The sequence below is a fragment of the Malurus melanocephalus genome, unplaced genomic scaffold (assembly GCF_030028575.1).
Source record: "Malurus melanocephalus ecotype Western Australia unplaced genomic scaffold, MMel_1.1 scaffold_69, whole genome shotgun sequence".
Taxonomy (NCBI): domain Eukaryota; kingdom Metazoa; phylum Chordata; class Aves; order Passeriformes; family Maluridae; genus Malurus; species Malurus melanocephalus.
The window spans coordinates 2,586,310-2,607,688 of NW_026623301.1; the positions used below are offsets into that span (position 1 = coordinate 2,586,310).

At 39.2% G+C, this 21,379-nt stretch overlaps 1 protein-coding gene across 3 annotated transcripts; it reads right to left on the reverse strand.

Annotated features, from left to right (window-relative positions):
* Positions 1–1,031: 1,031 nt before the first annotated feature.
* On the reverse strand, positions 1,032–20,624 carry CNDP1 (carnosine dipeptidase 1). 3 transcript variants are annotated; one of them, XM_057366643.1, is made up of 13 exons: positions 20,121–20,624; positions 15,896–15,997; positions 12,302–12,420; positions 11,387–11,530; positions 9,951–10,113; positions 8,788–8,876; positions 6,668–6,868; positions 5,197–5,281; positions 4,501–4,661; positions 2,981–3,145; positions 2,651–2,792; positions 2,090–2,237; positions 1,032–1,242 (listed from the first exon to the last, which is right to left on the reverse strand). In XM_057366643.1, exons 3-13 carry the CDS (start codon positions 12,377–12,379, stop codon positions 1,137–1,139), a joined length of 1,482 nt encoding a protein of 493 aa, XP_057222626.1. In that variant the 5' UTR covers positions 12,380–12,420; positions 15,896–15,997; positions 20,121–20,624; the 3' UTR covers positions 1,032–1,136. The 3 variants fall into 3 exon arrangements, with proteins under 3 accessions (XP_057222626.1, XP_057222627.1, XP_057222628.1); XM_057366644.1 differs by lacking the exon at positions 15,896–15,997; XM_057366645.1 differs by lacking the exon at positions 11,387–11,530.
* Between the last annotated feature and the right edge of the window lie 755 nt (positions 20,625–21,379).

Sequence of the window (21,379 nt, forward strand, 5' to 3'; positions counted from 1 at the left end):
GTCCCATCTTTGTTCTTGCAGATTTTTGCAGAGAGGTAGTAGGAGAGAAAGGAAAGATCCCAAGTACTTTCTGTAATTTAATTACGGTAATTTGTTTTAACAGTAGGGATAACTCAGCTGGTTCAGTTGGTTTGGTTGTGTGTGAATTAATTACATTAGAGTAAAATCACATTTTAAAGTTAAAAGAAAAATCTAGATTTAAATTGCGAGCCTTATGCTGGATGTTTTGCCTAAACAGCAAAGACAGYTCTCAAGTAATGTTTTCAGTTTAAAATATATAATTTGCCTTTGACTTCATTTTTAACGTAAACTGATGCTTTAAAAGCAATTAACAACAACCTCTAACTGGGAGGAAAAACATCCTTCTAATCACAGACTTTGGCGAAAATAGTAGTTAACAAAACTTTTTTCTGTTGTATGGAAAGGAAGTCACATGAAGGAAACATTAGTTAGTCATTCTTAAAATTGATCACAACACATTAAGAGGAGATTTGGATGAGAGGGAAGGCAGAATCCAGACTTGGAAATGTTTATTTACTGTTGCACTTCTACTGACTTCAGTGATTATATCTATAAATAGATATTAATAGGCAAGTCTTCACATCAAGCTCAACAAGTACATTTCATTGCATTTCCTATTTTAAATCTTCTGTGAAGRAGAGGGACGAGATCAATTTGATTGGGGATCTTTCTTCAAAGAATTGCAAATGTGAAAATTTTTATATAGTTAGAAGGAAACCAGAGTGTTATGYATTGCTCATATTCAGAAACTGGAATATGAGCTACACAGCATGAAGAGTGATACTAAAACCCAGAAATAAAGTCATTTTGATAAAGTAGATGTAAAAATTCCCTTTGTCCTGAAGTTTAAAACTAAAATGTAACATGTTCCATTCATCAAGAATGAACTACCCCTAACCCTGTTTTACAGCATTAGGGATGAGATCACTTGATTGACCATATCACAAATGCATGCTATTTCATAGTATGCCAAAATAAAGTATGGCATGTTTTGTTTTGTTTTTGGTTTTTTTTTTTTTCCCATCAATTCACAGCCACTGAATATGTGATTTATATGTTTCATATAAGTTTAAAAGTTTAAGAAAATGCTTTGCTGATTTTCTTGATATGGTCTGTCAGTTGATAGTCTCTGTGTGGGAAGTGTCATGGGAGTTCCGATGTAGCTTTGATATCTCCAGGAAAAAAGCGGCAAACAATTTGGTTCCTTCRATATAGTTATGTCTGTGAAGAAGGAAAGAAAGACAATGAAGCCCTGTCAGGCTGCCCTGCTCTTAGAATTAGAAACATAGTCCAGTGAAGTTTTATGAGCCTTCAGAGGAATTTGCAAGATTGATAACCTCSAAAAAGGACCCAGTGCACAGAAATGCTGGACAACTTCAATTTGGTACTCTTCTGGATTTACTTCAGAAAACTTTTTCTAGGTTAACATCCCCAAATTGCTATGGTCTGTACCAAAAATGTTGAGGTTATAATAAGGGGAAGCAAAAAGTAATTTGSCAATTATTGTGGGATTCTCCAGTTTTTAGACTTCAGCATGAGTTGACTCACAGACTGCACAAGTGTACAGACAACATGCTGGATAATGTCTTACCATAATGCCTCCAACAATGAACACAAGTGGCCTTGTTTAAACCTAATTTTTATACAATCACGCTAGTTTTGGTCTCTGAAATATAAGCACATCTTTATAGCTACTTATACTGCAAGCCATCAAAATCCTCACATGACCATGAGTGTTTATGACTAGCACACTTCAAAATAGATGCTGTGATTGAAGAGTACCTTTCTGCACCATCATCTTTCATTCCAGAGGCAAATTTCATTGCTAGTGAAATGAAAATTGCCAATGTGGTGAATTTAAGGACTGAGTAGACACCCCATGAAAAGTWWKWRTKMKRTKWGRWAKKTTRSKWMYTKYKYWKYMYGSYWASWAMWKTGSYRRRKWYRSWRGWKWYRRAMWWTYYRAWSYAYMSMAWRMMYWSCMWKSYKKCCMWKCYSRYYWWKKKSWWYCAWGGGACTTCAGTTYTCCCCCCTTGTCTAATAGCAGAARCAGACAAATAAAAGAAACCTGCTTATTTTCTCATTCTGGGAATGCTCCCCATCATCGGCTGCTCCAATTGGAAGCATCATCACACTTTTCTGTGTTATAGTCTGAAACATTCTGGCAACAGGAATTGTTGAGCCATCACGAATAAAATCTGGATCTTCTCCAAAAACTGAAATACATGGAAAGAATTAATTAATAATTGGGTAAAATCAAAGTGCTTTTTCTCTGCTACCATATATTTAAGCAAAGAGCTGATACTAAGAGCTTCTGAGTAGAAATGGTTTTGAGTGTGTAGCCAATTGATTCAAAGAATCAGCTGCGCTCTACAAACCTCTGTTTTTTTATCAATGCAAAAATAAGTAAATTAGGTCTTTTTTTGCTATTTATATTAACCATATCCCAATTTAGCAAGGTATGGAAGATGTTTATGAGTCGCTCTATCAAAATTAAAGAGATTTATAGGGATAAGTGGCAGCAGAATTAAATGTAAAAATCTCTTTTGCCCTATTGATGAGCAAAATTTCCCTGCACAGCTACAAACACATTAAGAACTAAAAAAAAAAAAAAAAAAAAAGAACACACCTGTTTTTATTGCCCTTCTTGCTGCTTTATATAGTAGATCATTAACATCAGCAAGCCAGGGCTTTGCACCCAAAGGCATGGACACTTTCAGTATGTTTGGACTGTTCCTCTTGGAAAAGACACYCTCCAAGTGTTCCACCACCTGCAGGGGAAACACTTTGCAGTCAGAAGCTTTCATCTTCTTACAACTCAAKCTTATACCCACATTCCCACTTCCCTTGGAAACAACTAAGTGCTAGAAACATTCAGTTTCCACAAGTCTAAATTTGGGAAGTGCTAAGAGGGGCTTAGTTTACACAGTAGAGACCAAAGAAAATGTTTGTCTCTTACCTGTTGTTTCACAACTGAGAGATCCATATGGGGGACCTGACGGATTGAGAATTTGCCAATTACTTTTGCTGGAATGACTGTTTTAATTCCTGGTTCATGGAAAGCTCCTTCAATCCCATGAATAGAGAGAGAGGGGTAGCGCCACAGGTGTAGAAGTATTTCTTCCTTTAAAAAAAAATTTTTTTTAAAATATGAGGGATGACACTGGAGCTATTCACAATTGATCTATGCAAGCTTTTTCCATCCTAAAATGTGTATTTGGAAACCACTATATTTTAAAGATGTTTGATCTTTAATTTAAACCCATGCACATGYATTTTCATTTTAAATAAACACTACTACTTTCAGTCATAGAAAGATTTGGAGGGTAAAATTTTTTCATGAAAAATAAGAAAAGTAGAGCATTGCTTTAAAATATCTTGGAAGTAAATTTTCCTAGTGCAAAGTAGGATCAGAACAACTTCTGATCTGACTTGCTTGTTTATCCTGGAACTTGTCACTGGAAAAACCATTCAGCCAGACCACTCCCAGATGACACCAGTGAAAAAAATCTGCCAATGAGCACTAAATAATACAATAGGTAATAYGATAATTTTCAGCAAACAAGTTTTTCTGGAGAAGATGCGGAGGGGAAATAAAATTGCTATTTTTCTAAGGAAAGGAGGAGAAATATTTAAATTATACTCTGGTCTTCATGCAAAATATCAGGGTGCTGCTGCTTTCCTTCAGTTTTATGAGACTAGATGTTTATGTACACATAAAGTTTACATCAATTCATCCTCATATAGGTAAAGCATCAAAACTCAGATAGTGTAGTTACATTTATACTTTTGTATTACTGATTCTTACAKTCTATCTTAACCTAATTTGAAAGCTTTTTCATGGAAATAAGAGCAATCATGTTAGAAGAACTTACTTACACCAGTATAATTATGTTGGTGATAAAAAAATTAATCAACTCCTTTCTCCCTACTGCCACTCTAGTGCAGAGAGATCTTTCCAAGCCAGCCCTTACCTGCTGGTTTTTTATTTAGGATATAATTTTTAATTGCTGGTAAGGAGAAGCTTTGGATCCTTTTTGTGACAGGCTTGGCAGGCATCAAAATCTGCATTAAACAAATAAAAACCACCTGAAACATAACTGCTGAAAGCTGCCTCCCATTTTTCAGAGCTGAATACAACTTCTTTCCCACTATGTAACCTAAATATTTTAGTGCATATTTTATTTGGCTGATAAGGCTTGGGGGGAGAGAAGGGGTAGACGAGGAAGGGAGAGCTATACTGTTAGTTTTGCATTATTCCTTTTCATTGATGATTCATATTTCAGATCATGTTCCCCAGATTCAGTGCCTTACATTTTCAGYGGACTAATTTTATTTACCTTTTACTTCTCAGGGCTCCTTTATTTTATCTTGAGCTTGCCATTGAGTGAAAAGATCTTTCACTTAGCTTTATATATAAATGCTACAAATAGGTGATTTAAATTCTTTCTGCCGAGTTTTTTACAGATTTTATGTTACCTTGGTTCCATAGAGGAATTTTTTCACACCACAGTTATTTCTATGTTCTTCTAGATCAAATTCAATCGATTCATATAATTTCCTTTCCTCCTCTGTCAGCACAGCAACACCATCATAGATTCCAGGGATCTGAATACGACCTGTGGAATCCACAAGGCTGTCTACAAAACAAGATACAAATATCAGTACAAGTGGAACCTGTTTCTTCCCCTTGGCAGTCATAACACTTTTTCCCTTCTACCTGACTCTTTACCAAATTAGTAAGCCTAACAACTGCTTGCATCTGTCAAGTTGCAACGCCTGACTTGATATATTTGCATATTTATTAAGAAAACCTTGGAGCTGCCGTTTGTACTTAGTGTGTGATGTGTCAGCCCAGCTTCTGACATGAAAACATCRTCCTACTGAGATACAAATCAACATTAAAAAGTCAGGTTTTGCTATGTGTGTGTGTATTAAAGCTGCCTGTAATCCTTAAATGCTCTTGATTGACACATGAGTGCATCAGCCTAACATGTCTGAAGTGCTGGCCTTACTTGGGGACATTCCCTTCCTCAGCTGCTGCCACCATAGCTGTGTTGAGCTTTGGAAACCTGGGAATYTTGCTGTAATGAGACTTGCCTTACAACAATGAAACATGCCCCTGCCCTTCATTAGGCTGATCACTGGGCTCCCCAGCAATGATGTGTTTATTACCCAGCAGAGCTATCAGGTCCAGCAGTGGCTCGTGAATGATGCCTCCAAAAGTTCCAGAGTGAAGGTCCTTGCTGCCACATTCAACCTGTACCAAAACCACTGGTTACACATAAACATTTGGTACCTTATTCTTCTGACAGTGTTTGTTTTCCACAGTGACTGGTAGTTCCAGCTTTTTTTCTTTTTTTAAACAAGACCACAAATAAACAGAAAATTATTATTTACCTCTAATTATTAGATAGAAACATCTTGTCAGGAACAATCTGCTTTGGCAAAGAGAGAATGGAGCTCTGTTGTCAACCACCAGAGAGAGAAATTCAGCTGTCTGTAGCACTTAGACATTTGAGAGCAATGTCCTCTTTTGCTTCAGTAAGATTAAAGACATCATACATTAAACATTTGCATATTACTGTTTCTAACATTGAAGAATAAATTCTTCAAGTTGTCTGCCCTTTTTATTTAATGCAAAATCTTTTTTTAAAAAGTAATAATGAATCTTACTTGTGTTATTTTAAGAATGTATGTCCAACCTTGATGCCAGATTGCAACAAATAAAAATTTATAGGTCTCTTGAACAAAAAGGCTTTAGAATAGAGGCATTTGAGTTATTAAATGGGTTCTTTTTCCAGACACATTTTCATACTTGGGTTTATCATAAAATATTTTCCTGCAATGAACTTGTTTATTCTTCTCAAAACCTCATTACAGCTAACTGTCTACTACCAGGGAGAGATCATTTTTGATGTTTTAATAGCATCATTTTTCTTAACCAAGACTTAAAAGAATTGAATAAAGGCTGCCATGACTCTTCTAGTAAAAAAAAAAAAAAAAATTCATTCTTTTTCAGGCATAAAGGTTAATGCAGATTTTTCTTTAGTTCTCAAGTTCTTTAATCTTCTATCTGAATTCCTTTTATGCTTCATCAAGAAGCATTTCCAAATGAGAAATCTGTGCTCTTTATTTCACAGTAGCTCACATTGACTGCTGAATGTAGCATGTTGGCTATGGTGAACTTTATTTGCTCCTGCCAATGGTTGMAAAAAATTTGTATGGCTTTTAAACCCAGAGATGCAGCCACACTGAGTCCCTTTATGCTGATTCATTGTACAAAGCAGTATCTGCTGCAAAGGGGCAGAGCAGGTGGAGGGATGCTGCAAGAGAACAGATTTGATGTGCTGAGGGGAGGATGAGAAGAGGCTGAGAGAGTGGCAGGAGAGTAATGTGATAGGAAAGGAATCATGGGGAGATAAGTAGGTGCAGAAATGATTGAAGAGAAGTTAATCGTAGTAAATAAGGTTAATTGAACTGAAATGAGGAGGGAAATCTGCAGAAGCCAAAAGGGATGTGGAAAAAAGCTCTGTATTTGTAAATATTAAGCTTTCCTTCAGTCTTTCTCTGCATGCAGATGTAATTACAGCTACATCATTGCTGTCTGTCAGAGACTCAGTCCAAATGAACCTGTGTCCTTTACCTCCACAAAGAAGCAGGCATTTCCCCGACTCCCATAGGTAAGGGCAGGCTTCTTGTTGCTGAGCCACAGGTTGTCCGAAATTACAATATAATCAACATCAGAGAAGAAGCTCTGGTTTTCTTCTTCAAGTAACTTTTCTAGCCCCAAGGATCCTGCTTCTTCCATGCCTTCAATTACAAACTTGAAGTTCACTGGCATAGCCTACATGAAAATTAGAGAAGTCTRGGTAAGAAACTAGCATTTTAAAATGTGCATGCCATACAAAATGTGTTAGGAAAAGAAGTATGTAGGGTAAGTATGTAGTATATATAACTTGCTTCAGTAGAAAACCCAGTGATGGATGCATATAGGTTCCCAGAAAAACTTGTTCAGTTCCTCATGTTTTTGCCTAGTTCTCATTTTTAAAAGAGGAATAAGTGATATCTTTTTTTCTTTTTTGTGTTTTCAGAAAACTTGCTGGAATGCCTCATTAAATGGGCTTTCTCTCAGAGCTATTCAATATTCTAATTGCTCTGGAAATTCTAACTGTGTAATAGCAATTGCATTTTCACTGAAAATTTCCTGCCTCTTATATTTCCAGTGTTACTGCCCATGTGGGAGCCACTGGCTGTGGTTTTCCCAATGTTGTCTATCACCAGATTTACACGGYGATAAAAATGTTGTCAGTGATTCTACTATAATTGTCTTTTTAGCACTCATGAATTTGCAAGCCTGCTGGTTGATAAGRATGCATTTCCAAGAGTAATTAAGGGAACTTTTATTATGGAATAGTGGGAGYTGAAAATGCTGACACATCCCATAAGAGATATAAATTTCAACTTAGTTTCCTGTTACAATTCATTTTCTCATTAGAGGTTTTAAAATGTTTTTTCTTTMAATTCAATGCTCAGATTAAAGGCAAGAACAAATGTAAAATTAAATGAACTTGTGTCATGGGTGGGTTCAYGGATGATTCATCAACTGGCCACACAAATTTTAGAAACAAACTGTTCATGACTATTGTTTGATGGTCTGTGCTGTTTTCTAGAAAAAGACTTCAAATGACAAAAAAATTATTTTTGCTTACTTGTTAAAATGTCAGGCTAGCTATTAGTGATTTGAAAAGCTGGAAAGATGCAGAAAGCCAGACCCATAACCATATCCACTTACAATGACYACTCCTGAGGCAAATAAAGTGTGTTTTCTAGCACCTAAGAGATACCGAGATCAATTCGATACTATAGATGCAAGAAAAATGTGTTTTGCAGAAGKTTGTAAGACAACTTTTAAAAAATCAAATCTTAATGCTCAATTTGTGCCATAATGTCATCAAAGAGTCACAAAACTCTTTTTCAGCACACTAACAGACTATGTCATGCTAATTCACCTTAAAGGATAATAGTCAACTGAGTTATAAGCTTAGAATATATGTTGGTTTAGCTTTTCTTTGGGGATAAAATAATTTAATAATTTTGGAGTAGCTGTAAGATGAAGATGTTGGCCATTGTAGTAATCTAGGCAAATGTCTGACCTCAGAAATATGTCAGACCCTGAGTGATTTTGTACTTGGTGAATGCACCCATTCAAGGTATTTGCTTTGATAAATCCAATCTGTTGGTGATGTAACAGCCCATTCTGTATGAATATTTTAGATACTTATTCTCTTCACACAGACACACAAATTGAAGGTATCTTGTAGGCAGACAAAACCAAAGATCAGCAGAATGCAACAGCAGAGATGAGTCTTCATGAGTATTGTGTAARGTCTGTTATTTCACCATTTTAAAAGCTCTGAAGAGAACAGGGTATCAGAGCTGTGTGATGTATGCAACACTTACTGAATGCTTCCCCATGGGTTTTGCTCTGCAGGGCAATGGCAGCAAGGTAGAATTTACATTGCAGACAGACTGTTCAAAACAGAAATGCTCAAAGACTAATTCTTACTGGRGTGGGACCAGTGCCCTCAGTGTTGCATTAGAAAGAAGCTGATATTTCAAAGTGTATGTAGTCTACTGGGACAGAGTGCATTGTCTAACTTAGGAATGTAAATACATCCCTCCAGAGATATAATAAATAATAACAAATAACAGTAAATAATAAAAATTAGCAGTAATAATAAAGAAGTCTTCACTAATACTTACTAATTTTAAGGCTCTAAAAGTTTCCACTGCATTTATCCAAGCCAGAACAGGTCCCTTATTGTCTGTTGCTCCACGCCCATAGAGGTTTCCTTAAAAARAGGGAAGGTTTTAAGCAATCTTTGAATTTTCTCTCATCACTTCAATGTAATTGGCAAATTCCAGTTTCCACAGAAGCTTTAGTGATGTGTCAAGTGTCAAAAGTGTCAGGATTTTTTCTGACTCATTTTAAATAAGGTGATGACACTGCAGGTGTTTTCCAGTGGACTGGTACACATTTTTCCCATTTCCTTCCTTTTATGTATATCAYGTTGTGGTTTGTGCTGCATGCCAATTTTTAAGCTTCACTTTTCTTCTCAGGAACTGTTTGTTCATACCAGATATGCTTGAAGGATTTGCACAATATGCAGCTACTGGACACATCATTCAGACCAGGTAACAAACAGCAAAAACCCAACAGATAAATGCCAAGGGCAGAAATACGAAGCTACAAGTCTGAGTGTGTAATTTCTCTTTCAATTGTACATCATGTTTTCACTGTGCATGAAAACAAAATCTGCCCCTGTGYATAAACTTCTGTAGCAGYCCCCACTGGATATAYACTGGAATAAGGCAGAAGAATTATRCCAGTAAGGCTGTTGGGAATTGATCCCAGATGATGTGGAAGAGCAACTTAATGGCTGTGGCCTGGGAATCAGGATTTCTGAGGTCTTATTTTGTGCTGATCCTCTATCCATCATTTTTGTTCCTTCAGTCAGCTAGCTGTGCTGGAAGGGTAATTACCTTAAGGGGGCCTCAGAGTCTTGCACCACAAAAGCTCCTTAGCTCCAGCATTCCAGGTGGAAGTATGAAAGTTGCATGAAGCAAGAGCAGAAGGTAAGAGGGAGGATAATGGTTGATGCAAACATCCTACAAGAATTTTTACTGTATTCTCTATAAAGAATTTTTAACTTCACATTGCTTTTCTACACCAAATATTAGGCAGTCACTGATGGGTCTCACTAGTCACAGMACAATCATCAAAGCTGAAAGCTGCTGGACATGTTCCAAAGATTCCCACAGGAGAAGTCCTCCTGCTTTGGTTAAATACTCAGGAACATTTCTCCCACTAAGAATCCCAGTCGTGTATTCAAATAATGATACAAAGCTTGTGGAAAGATGCACACCATCGATTTCAGTCAGTGTGTAGGGGTCAGTGTTCCAGCCATCTTCCTTCTTGGCAGGCTGCACATCCACATGACCATAGAAACACACAGTGGGGTTTTGTGGATCCTTCCCCAGTTCCCCAAGGATCACAGAAGGCAGTGGGAGSACTCGGCCATCAGGCAACTGTGAAGAAAGGTTAGAAAAAAGGCAACTAAAGGAAACCARACCTTCCAAAATTTACAAATGTACAAAAAAAATCTGGAATTCTCAGTACTGAAAATACTTCTACACTCAACTGACTTTGATTTGATTAGGTGCACAAATCCGACTGAATCCAGTTCTAACCTATTGAGAGAAACTATTCTAACCTAATCAGAAATTCTCCTCTACGGTTTATGTCCTGCTAGACTTTGTAGAGCTCTTCTAACATTTTATCTTCATAAATGCCCTCCTCACTAAGCTCTCACTTCCCAGCACTGGAGATGACAGAGGTAACCTTGTGCTATAGAGTCTATTGTGACACTGAAATAGTCAAAAGCCACACAAATTAATTTGAGGGTTGATTTCACCACAGAGAGAGGGCAGGAGGCCTGTAACCTCAAATATAGAAATCAAAAAAAGTGTTGCTGGCAGGAGGCAGCAGCTGTGTCAAACTATCTTAGAAACAGGTTAAGGCTAATCCTCTAATGAGGGTCTGTGCAGCACAGAGTTCCACACGGCCCAATTGCATTCTCTACAACTATCAAATAACACAGCCTGAAATATCAATGTTACTGTACTGCAGAGTTCTTGAACTAAAAATCAGAATCCTCACCAGAAGCTTCAGAGAAAAGAAAAGGGAATCATTATTATGGAACTTGATTTCCTGTTAGAGTAGAAATGTAACAGCCCAGGGCAGAAAAGAGCCTGCAGATACAGTAAGGTAAGTAAATTAGAAACAAAGGTTTCTCAGAGATTAATTCTTCCCTGTTGCTTTCCAACAACCATTAAGAAAATAGCTTGGATCATTTGTCAGAAGCTCTGAAAACCAAAGATGATGTTCTAGGTAGCTAACCCTTTCTGCCTGGCAACATTTTCCTTGTAAAAACTACCTCCCTCACACAGAGTTCAGTGACAAATGATGCATTTACTCTCATGCTTCATTACACACAAGAATGGAAAAACGAGCCCCAGTAAAAAACTCAGTCCTTTTGATTTAGCAAATTTCTGTCCTCCAGTTAAAAGCATCAAACTCCCTTCTATGCAGAGAACATCAATTTGCATTTGGGTTCCCAGTATGCACAYAATTCTCAGACCTGATTTCAGCAGGTACCATGTAGCTACAGGCCTACTGATTAATTGTTATCTAGCTTTCAAAAAATAGCACTATATCATAACATACATGTACATAGCACTGCATTCAATAGGTAGACCATGTGAAAATATGATGTTTTCAGTCCAAGAATCAGAGAAGCACCTGATGTGAYCCCAAGTTTACTGAATTAACAGTGGCTCCCAGTGCTGCAAGTCTGTCTGCTGCCAACACCATCATTCGTATTACTTCTTTCCTCAGATGTGGTTGAACAGAATCGCTTTCCACAGCCACCCATTCCTTCAGATCCTGCACAGGAAGAAAAGTGCAGTTAGGTGACCCAGAATGTTGTGGTGTTTGGCCCTTGGCAGCAGAAATCTCACACTGGAAGATGGTTTCCTTTCTGTATCATCACWGCAAAATCATAGATGCTCTAAGGTTGCAGGATAGAGAGGAATTGCTGAGATGCCCCTCAGGGTTGAGATTCCTTACCTTCTAAACAGGGACTGTGCTCACACTTAGGCATTCACATTGTCAACTCTGGATCTAAAATCCAGTGGAAGAGGAGGTACACTGGATGCTGACTAGTTTACAGAAACTGCATTATGTACCAATTACCTTGGTGAAACTCATGAGGATTCAGAAGTGCTCATAGATTCAAAGCATAACTGATACAGACTATTTATGTTCCTGCCTTTTCACAGGGGGCTAACAAAAATGAAATCACAAACCAGCGTGAAACCGAGAGTCCTCTCCTTGTAAAGAGCAAACCCACAAAAATCAGTTCTGAAGTAAAGACAGAGATCGAGCATCCTGGCTTGCATCCCCCATGCAGGTGCATTTGGGCTTAGTGGAGCCTCTCTGAACACACTCAAAGCATGCCCTCAAACATCTCTTTTGTGGAAGTCCATGCAAATCCCTCTTTCACCCCAAGGGTCCCCAGCAGTCTGTTCCCTTKCAGCTTTGCAGACCTGGAGCCTAGCTGATCACCTTTGTGACAATCACTCCTCTGACATGCAGAGCCAAGGCTCTTGGGGCACCAGCTCAGCGCTCATCATTCCACTGCAATGTAGTTCCTACCTTGATGAAATCACTTTGATGATCATCAATGTACTGGAAGATCTCCATCTCCAATGCTGAAGAGGATGAGGAGGACATCACTGCCTTAGAGAGAAGCACAGGGCTGAAATGGATGCTATCTAAAAATGAAGGATAAAATTCAACATTACAGGCATCCTGCAATATACGTTTATTTTCAGCACTAGAAAGCAGAAAATATTAAAGTGCTGAGCTTGTTTCAGTTTTATTTAAACTCTTCAAGCCAGGAGAAAGTGTACTCATTTTATCACATAAAACCTTCTATGTTTTATAACTTGACTCATAGTCAAGTTGCTGAAACGAACAAAAAAAAAAAAATTGAAAAAATGACCAAAGAGTGAACAGCTTTAGTTTCAGCTTTATAAGTAAATTAGGGGTAGCATTTGAAGAAACATTTGTTGCATCAATTTTTCAGTACACAAACGTCAAATTGTATTTTCTGGGAAGACAGCCCTGGGGGAATTCTTGAAGACACTGACAGCCATGGGGACTCACCTTTCTTTTTCTTCATTTCCAGAATCATAGAATATCTTGAGATGGAAGGAATCCACACAGATTGCTGAGCACAACTCCTGGCGCTGCACAGCACAACTCCAAGTTTCACTCTGTGCCTGAGAGCATTGTCCAAACACTCCTTGAACTCTGTCASRCTCRGTGCCATGACCACTTCCCTGGAGAGCTGTTCCAGTGCCCAGCCACCCTCTGGATGAAAAAACTTGTCCTAATATCCAGCCTAAACCTCCCCTGACACAACTTCAGGCCATTTGCTTGGGTCCTGTTCCTGGTCGCCACAGAGGAGAGATCAGTGCTGCCCCTCCTCTTCTCCTCATGAGGAAGCTGTAACTGCAGTGAGGTCTCCCCTCAGCCTCCCCCAGGCTGARCAGAGYAGTGGTCAGGCACTCCTCACATGGCTTCCCCCAAGTTCCTTSACYATCYTCATAATYCTGCYTYGGWCACTCTCTAATAGTTTAATATCTTTCTTGTATTGTTGTGCCCCAAACTGCCCCCAGCACYYGAGGTGAGGCCAGAGCAGAGCAGGACAATCCTCTCCCTTGCCCAGCTGGTGATGCTGTACTTGATCACMCCAGGACATGATTTTCTTTCCAGACTGCCAGAGGAAGGATGAAAAATGGATTCACTGACACACACTCCAAATTTCTCATGAGCAAGGGAAAACAAGCCTGACACTGCAGAGCATTAGAAAACAAATAGCTTTTATGGTTGAATAAAAACAGTGTCAATACTGAAACACTTGGTAAGGGCAGAAGTCACTTAGTATTTACAAATCTCTCTGTCATATTTTTTTTTGCAAGATAAGATTTTAAAGTGCAGTTTTTCTTATTCCTGTRGTTTTCCTTTCATTTTTGCTTGAAGTTGTTACTGTAGCATCTTGAATAGGTTATTAGCAGAGTAATCCTTGGATGGCTAAATACKTGGGTTAAATTCAGAACAGCTGCTGTATCAGGCTGTGATGGGAAGGACTCCAAGGTCAAAACCCAATGCTTTTATGCTAAAAATATTCTATACTGGTAACAAAAGGTATAGTTGCAGGTCCATCCGTAACTCTTTAACTTTGATGCATTGCTAGGTTGATAGACTATGGTAATATTAATAATTTCAATTCTTTTTCTCTGACAGAGAAGGAAGATTGAAAGTCCAAGCGTGATGAACAAGAAGAGGGAAACATTGTTCATTTTGGCTGGAGATCCTGGCTGTATGAAGGATGGGCCCCATTTTCCAACCTTCCTTTAGAAGCAAGGTTACAAAGTTTACTTCCCTTTCTGAAGTAAAGCTTTGAGAAGGCCTCTGACAGTACATATAGTCCCCATATAGTTTCAGTTCCTGACATCTCTTGGCACTGGAAACACTGGTACTGAAGTAGACCAAATGCTGRTTTTGCAGGAGAGTGAAGCTGCAAAGCTCTGCTATGGAAACGAGTTGTTAACCAAGACAAGAAAATCCAAACTGGGARGTGATTTTTAGGATGGAGAGGTGAAATTTGGCCATATTATTTAAATACAGAAATGTTTCTTAAATGCCAGACCCCAACCTTAAGTGATGGTCAAAGTACCCTTTTCTTCTCACATTGTTTTCTCCATAAAACAGTAAACTCAACCCTCAGAGGTGRATCTAATCAACAATCCCCTTCAAATATTTTCATTACCAGTCACAGCAGCAGCAATTTGTCCTAAAGCAGCAGTGAGTATTACAGGAACTTTTGAAGCAAGCATGGAAAAAATCTGGACACTTTTGATGAGACCAAGAAGCTTCTGGGATTCAGCAACAAAGACATGCTAGAGAATGAGGTTTTGTTAGTTTAGGTTACAGCCATTTTTGGGCTGAGTTTCTGCAGCTGAGGCTTAAGAGCAGGAATTCTGCAACAAGCACCCTAGAACTAAAACTCTAGTCTGGATATGCCCGGGACTGTGCAAGTGGCTGCAAATATTTGGCAACTGAAGCCCATTTTACAGAGGACAATAGGAAGTAGGAGTGTGACCACAGGYATGGTCAGGAGGACTTCCCAGGCTGCACAGGGCAGAGGAGACAAGACCATGAGTTGCAGAGTGGGGCAGTGGTAAACGGATTCTGAGTTTCCTGGCACAGACAAGACACTGACCCTTGCTGGGGYAGTGCCCAGGTAGATCCAGGATATCATCTGGGCCAAAACACAGCAGGACATGTCCAAAAGGACTCCGGATACTGGGAGATGAGCATTAGGTAAAAGCTGAGCACAGAGGCYATTGATGTTGTTTGCTTCTCTTTTTGTTGCTGTGTGCTTTTGGGGATTCCGGCAGTGGCTCTGTTTGTGGGATGCTGCTCAATCTCACTTTAGCCAGCAGTGGGTCCCACGAGAGCAAAGATTACCCTCCCACTGGTCCTTTGGGCAGATACAGTGCATTCCACATGGGAGCTGGGTCTCACAGAGGGGGGCTGGTTCCCAGATGAGCTGAGGAGAGGACGGGATGATGATAGGTGGATTTGTGAGGGGCTCTGGAAAAGTGCAAGGCACTGCACTCCCAGAAGAACGTGATAGGAACAGGAATTGTACAGGGAGTACAAAGGTGGGCTGAAACCTAGCTTTGCCATGGTCAAGAGATTCCAAGGTTTCAATCAGATGTTCATTGAGAGAGACATCAGGGCTATTATCTTCATTTACCACTAATCCTGCTGCATGTCTCATTTTCACATGTATTATTTCACTCATTTTTCTRCCTTGCCATTTCCAAACCTTGATTCAGAAAACATTTACAACAGAGGCCACTGAATGCACCCTCATTTAACCTTATTGTAGAAAATTTGACAGGCTTCTCAGGTTCACTTATGTACAAAATAGGTCTTTTGGTTATGCCAAACTTGATCAAGAACTTCAGAGCAGAAATCAGAATATGGCTGCTGCAGTAACCAAGCTCAGGCTATGGATTTAAATTGTCTCCATCATATATGGTTTCCCCTCCTTCCATTCAAACTTTCCATTTTGCTGAATTCTATGCATTTTCACCCTAAAATTGAGCATATATATATATATATATATATATATATAGTTGACACCTTATGGTGACTTGAATGAACACATACCTTTTAATGTCAGAATCACAAAAGGGTAGCTTGCTTTTACAGAGGATGTGTGCTGTGGTGCTGGTATCTTTTTCTTTTTGTCTTGGTTACATGCAAATTACCCTGAAAGATGCAGACAAGAGACGTACGTCTTCATCATGTTTCATTAGCATTTAACTGTTTAAGAAAATGAAACAAGGAAGCTAAAATGCTGTGAAGGAAAAAAAGAAAAATCAACCAAGCAAAATATCCTAGGGATATTTGGAATTATTCTGTGGTATTTTCAAAACAGATCAACCTTCAAGAAAAGATCATAGAATATCACAAAAATACTTTCTTTCATAAACGAAAGTAAGGAACAGTGGCAAAGTTTGGAAAATGAATGTGAGAAGATAGCGAATAGCAGAGTGTACAAAATACTAATAATTTGAACAAGAAATTAGGTAGCAACTATGTTTTGCTGTACTAGAGGGAGGGAGGGGAGTACTTGGTGGAACTTCATGTTGATGCACCATTAATACACAGAGTGCTGCTCAGGAGCATTTAGATTGAAACTGGAAAAGCTTCTGTCAGAAAGGGAGTCAGTTTAATGAAGCTGTAGAAAGATTTCAGGCAAGGCTGAAATATCTCAGTGTTATGAGGAGGGGGAAAATGATTTGAAAGGATGATAAAGTCGGGGTGATACCAAACAAAGGCTTCAGTGTTCAATGTCAACTGTATTTTATTTGATGTCATTTAAAGGAGCAGTTGCCGCTCTTTAGAAAAATGTAGTATTTCTATTTTTAGAAATAATGCATGACAGTCTATTGTGCACTTTCTCCTCCTTCACTCCTTAATAGTAAGAACATTTTACATCTCAGTCCCTCCCATCTCGTTAACACTGTTAAAAGAAAACTTAGTGTTCTTCTGCAGTGATTTAACAAGAAATCCAAGTTGATTCTTTAACTAGSATGATTCTTTGATAAAATATCAACTAAACTTAAAAAGATTTGAGAAACAGCTCCTGAATGTGCTTTGAAGGCCTCCTTGTCTCTCCTAAAGTGTGTGCTTCACTCACTTCCCTCCCTGCAACACAGAATTTCAGGTGTGTGCAGGAAGGAGGGTGCCAGTGAGAACTGAACACTGGATTGCAACCAGCCCAGAGATAAACTGTCAGAACTTATCTGGTTTGCAAATAACATAAAGTACWTTTGACATGAARRGAGATAAAGATGTTTATGGCAGTARGAAATAATTTAYTATATCAATGGTGGACTCCATTGAAAGGAACATTCTCTCTAAGCAATCACCACCAAGGAAGATGACTGAGATAATGGGGTTATTTTTTAACTTCCTTTGAGAATATTGATAAATGGCATACCTATGGTGGAAACAGGAACTGAGGCCCAGTTACCTCTCCAGCTGAGTAGGTGAGACCTGAGGAGGAGGAGGAGAGCCCTTTTCTCAAGCCCAGCCCTGACCACATGCAGTGCTGCTGCAATGACCAGGAGCTGCAGAGATCCAGACACCTGGAGGGGGGTGAATGCCAGCTCCCAGAGCCTGACTGCATTTGCAGGTTCTAAAGAAGTGTCATCAAAATCAATAGACTGTGTAGCAGCAATGAAAATCTTGTTGGGAAGCACAGGTGAGGTCTGGCCCTGGCTGGCAGGTGACGCTGCCATGCCCAGTGCTGTCTCCTGCAGTTGGCTCTTGAAGTGTTGCAATCTGAGTTGCCTTGAGGGTGTTTTGGGGAATGGCAATGAGCAGCCCTTGCCCATGCTCAAGCCAACCCTTTAGTGAAACAAGTGAGACCCTGTTTATCAGCTCTGTTTTGCTGTAATGCAGATGATATTTTAAAAGAAAGTCCTTATCTCTAGGTGTTCCCCTTTGCAGCTGCCTTCACTGCTGCTGCTGAGAGCCTCAACTGGAAAGGKCCTCTCTTCCACCTGAAGAACAGTGACATTTTATCTCAGTTTACTGATAAGTTCTGCAGTTAATGAAGAGATAAGTGTAAGTTAAAGATTAAGTTTTGGTTTAGATGCTCCCTTCTGCTTCTCTATCATACAACAACCAAAGCAGGATAGMCAAATCAAATAACACATCAAGTCGTGGCAAATTTTCCCTTCTGCTTTTCCTCCSAGAGGTCCAATATCCCAGCAGGAATCCCAGTGCCAGAAAGCACTTTGTCATTGCTGATAAGAGTTGCTACTTTTCAGTAGTGTGTTGAAGGACCAAGAGAAAAGAGACGGATTTTGCTTTGACTTGAAAAGTGGAAAAGGAAACATTTCTGTTAAGGCAAAGCCTTTWTGCCAAGAAGTAGTATTGCCCATTTTGCCCAGTCAGGTGGCATAATTTACTATTTACCTAAGAAAACTTCCTGCTCGTTGGTTTGCAATCAGATAAACATGGGTATAAAAATATTCTTCCTGAAAAGACAGCTCCACTTTTTTTTTTTTTTCTTTGTCTCTTGCTCTTTTCATGGCAAAAAGGTTGGTAGGAAAGAACTGTGGGATGTGCAGTACTTGTATTTAGATGTGGGTAGTTTCATCATCCTCTTGCTGCCAATTCTCACATACCAGAAGGCTGCTGAACTTGTAGTAAATTTTAGGTGCTTGTGTGTGCATACAAATTTATTAAGGTCCTCTGCCCATTTTGAAAGAACTTTTGTTGACATGGTCAAATTCAGTAATAAGCATAATAAGGTAATAAGGGATGTTCAGGTTCTGTCTCAGAGCCTTACAAAGACCTCTCCATTTTTGAAGTACTTGTTCTTCACTTGATTAATGTGCAAAAACTCATTTGGAAATGGAATGCAAAAATTAGAGGGAAATTAAATGTTTATTTGCATTTATTTAAAATAATTATATTTTTACATGAATCCTGCCTACATTTATCCTAACTTTAAATGTTTCACCCTGGAGTTATTCCTGAATTACACTAGTACAAGTGAGATTAAAAATAGATCTACTATATCTAGTAGATCCATTCAGCTTTTTGTTTATTTATCACATAATACTACTGAGGAACTATTACTATCACGGAAAAAGAAACCTATTATTACTTTATAGCTTAGTTATTTTATTGCTAATTGCCCCTTGTTTTATAACTTATAACTTGGAACAAGGTTTAAGGTCCATAATAGAAGAGATTTATTTTGTTATGGTCCTTATTCCATTTATGTGGTATCATAAAGATTGCCAACATTGTTTAGAAGGATTTTTAAATGTAGGCAGGTTTATCTCTTTAATAAAAACACTCCTTGATGGTAGCTTATAAACTACAAGAAATGAAGGAACCAACTGGAATAGTTTGGTTGAGTATCCTCTTTGGGATACAGTAAGTGTTTAAGCAGGAGGAAATAGGCTGATTAAAGGAAAATAAGAGGAGAACTAAAATGACAGGATAAAGGGGGGGAAAAAAGCTTCACTGGATCTGTCTCTCTGGCTTTGAAAATGTAAATAATCTAGGGCAGAGAGGGTCTTCTACTTTGTGTTTCTATTACTTACTCAGGGCCCAGTGTAGCACCCTCCCTTGGTTACGAAGTGATGGTACCTTCACTKCACTGGCTCTGCAGCAGAATTACCATGCTTTAATTATTGCTTTAATTAAAAGGGTATCTTAAATTATTGCAATCTTAAGTTTGAATGAGCAAATATGTAAGAAATATGCTGTTGGGAGCTATATTTCATTGACAGAAAAATGATACGATGGTTTTTAATGCTACCTGCCACTCTTTAATCAACTAACTCTAGTTCAAGCCAGCTRTTTTTGATTTCTTGAAAGCATGTTGCAGAAAAGCAGGAATGGTATTGTCATGTCATAATCAGTGGTATGTGGTTATTATTGCAGCTTACTGTAATTTCTCAATGTATTCCCTTTATATAACATTACATCCTAGAAGTATCGGTGTGTAAAGGAGATGCCCTTTCACACAATTCCCCAAATCTCTCTCCCCTACAGGTATTTCTGCTTCCTTGTGCAGCAGCAGCAGCAGCAGCAGCAGCAAGCCCTTCCACCTCTTCATTCCTTTCCACTTCACACTGCAGCTAGAAGAGTATTTCCCAGCCACCATCCTACAAGATAATCACAACTGATCCCAAAACTCGAGTTAAACGACACTGAGAGCTTGTCAGCAGTGGGGTGAGATTGTGCTGGTAGAGAGGAAAAGATCCTCAAGGATCCTGAATTAGCAGCTGTTACCTGGATGTCAGTAATCACACCTGGCTTTGTCAGTGGAAGCAGATTGATTTAGAAAAGGTCCCCTTACCCAGGCAGGAGATGCTTCACAAGGATGGGTGGCTGCAGACAGTCCTCTGTAGGGAGCAAAGATGCTCAGCACCTTCCAGGAGCAGGGCACAAAGATTTGAGGCACTSTGGGGAGGAAGAGCGATGACACGGAGCCCTCTCACCGCCTAGTGGCTCCTTCAGCAAACTCTCTGTACCCAGAGCTCCAAGCATTCAGGTTTTAACTGATAACAGAAACAAACAAGTTCTTGTCCAGTGCCAATTCCAGTGCACTGCTCTGAGTGCTGAGATAGTGCTGTCCTATTTTCCCAAAAGCAACATTGTAATTGTCTTAGCTTAATGATTAAGAAAAAAATATTTTCAGATAATAATCACACTGAAATTATGGCAAGAGGGTTTTCCCATCTTGATATCCTTCTCAGCCAAATGTCACCAGCGTTCCTTAGGGATGATGAACACCCTCCTTGCAGGTGAGGTTTGTATCCAGCTGATAACTAACAGTCATTTCCAAACAGACACATTGCAGACTGGCTTTTTGGGCTCACAGAGCAAAGCTGACACTGACCATGCAGCAGCACTTTGTTTATGCAGCTCTTCATACTGCCTGCTCCCAACCTTCTGTGAGCTCCAGGAATTGGCAGAGTCAGGCACGAGTCACYGAGGCAGGGCTGTGCACGGTGTCCTTCAAGGCACATGTCTGGAGTACCACAAAGTTAACTCAGTTTGACACTTCGCTGACTTCTGCATCTCAGCTGGGTGTCCCAGGAGCTGCAGCCTCTGAGGAAAGGCTCAGGAGGATTTTTCCATTGCGGTCCTCTTGTCATTGAAGTCTTTTTGGGAGAAGGCCAAAGTAAGCAGTGATTCTTCTCTTGACAAGCACAAGCTCTTTTAAGCTTAAAAAAAAAAAAAAAAAAAAAAAAAAAAAAAAAAAAAAAAAAAAAAAGCCTAAATATAAGTTTTCTTAAGCTGGAATATCTTAAAAATAAAAGAACCCACTGTATACATATGAGAATATATATAGATATACACACTCACAGTACTGTTGCCTCATGATAACAAATGCTACCATTGCAAAGCTTTGTTACTGTGACCTTAAGGAGCAGTGTGAGATATTTCATAGCACATCTCTTCTGTGGAAGTGCCACTGCCTGTAACGAGGGTAAAGCACCTTCCTYGGGAGCCCAGAGAAAGTGCCCATGGAGCTGAGGCTCTGCACAGCTCACACACTGTGCATCCTGTGCCAGCCATGGGCTGTGTTGTGAGAAATGCAGCAACACCTCA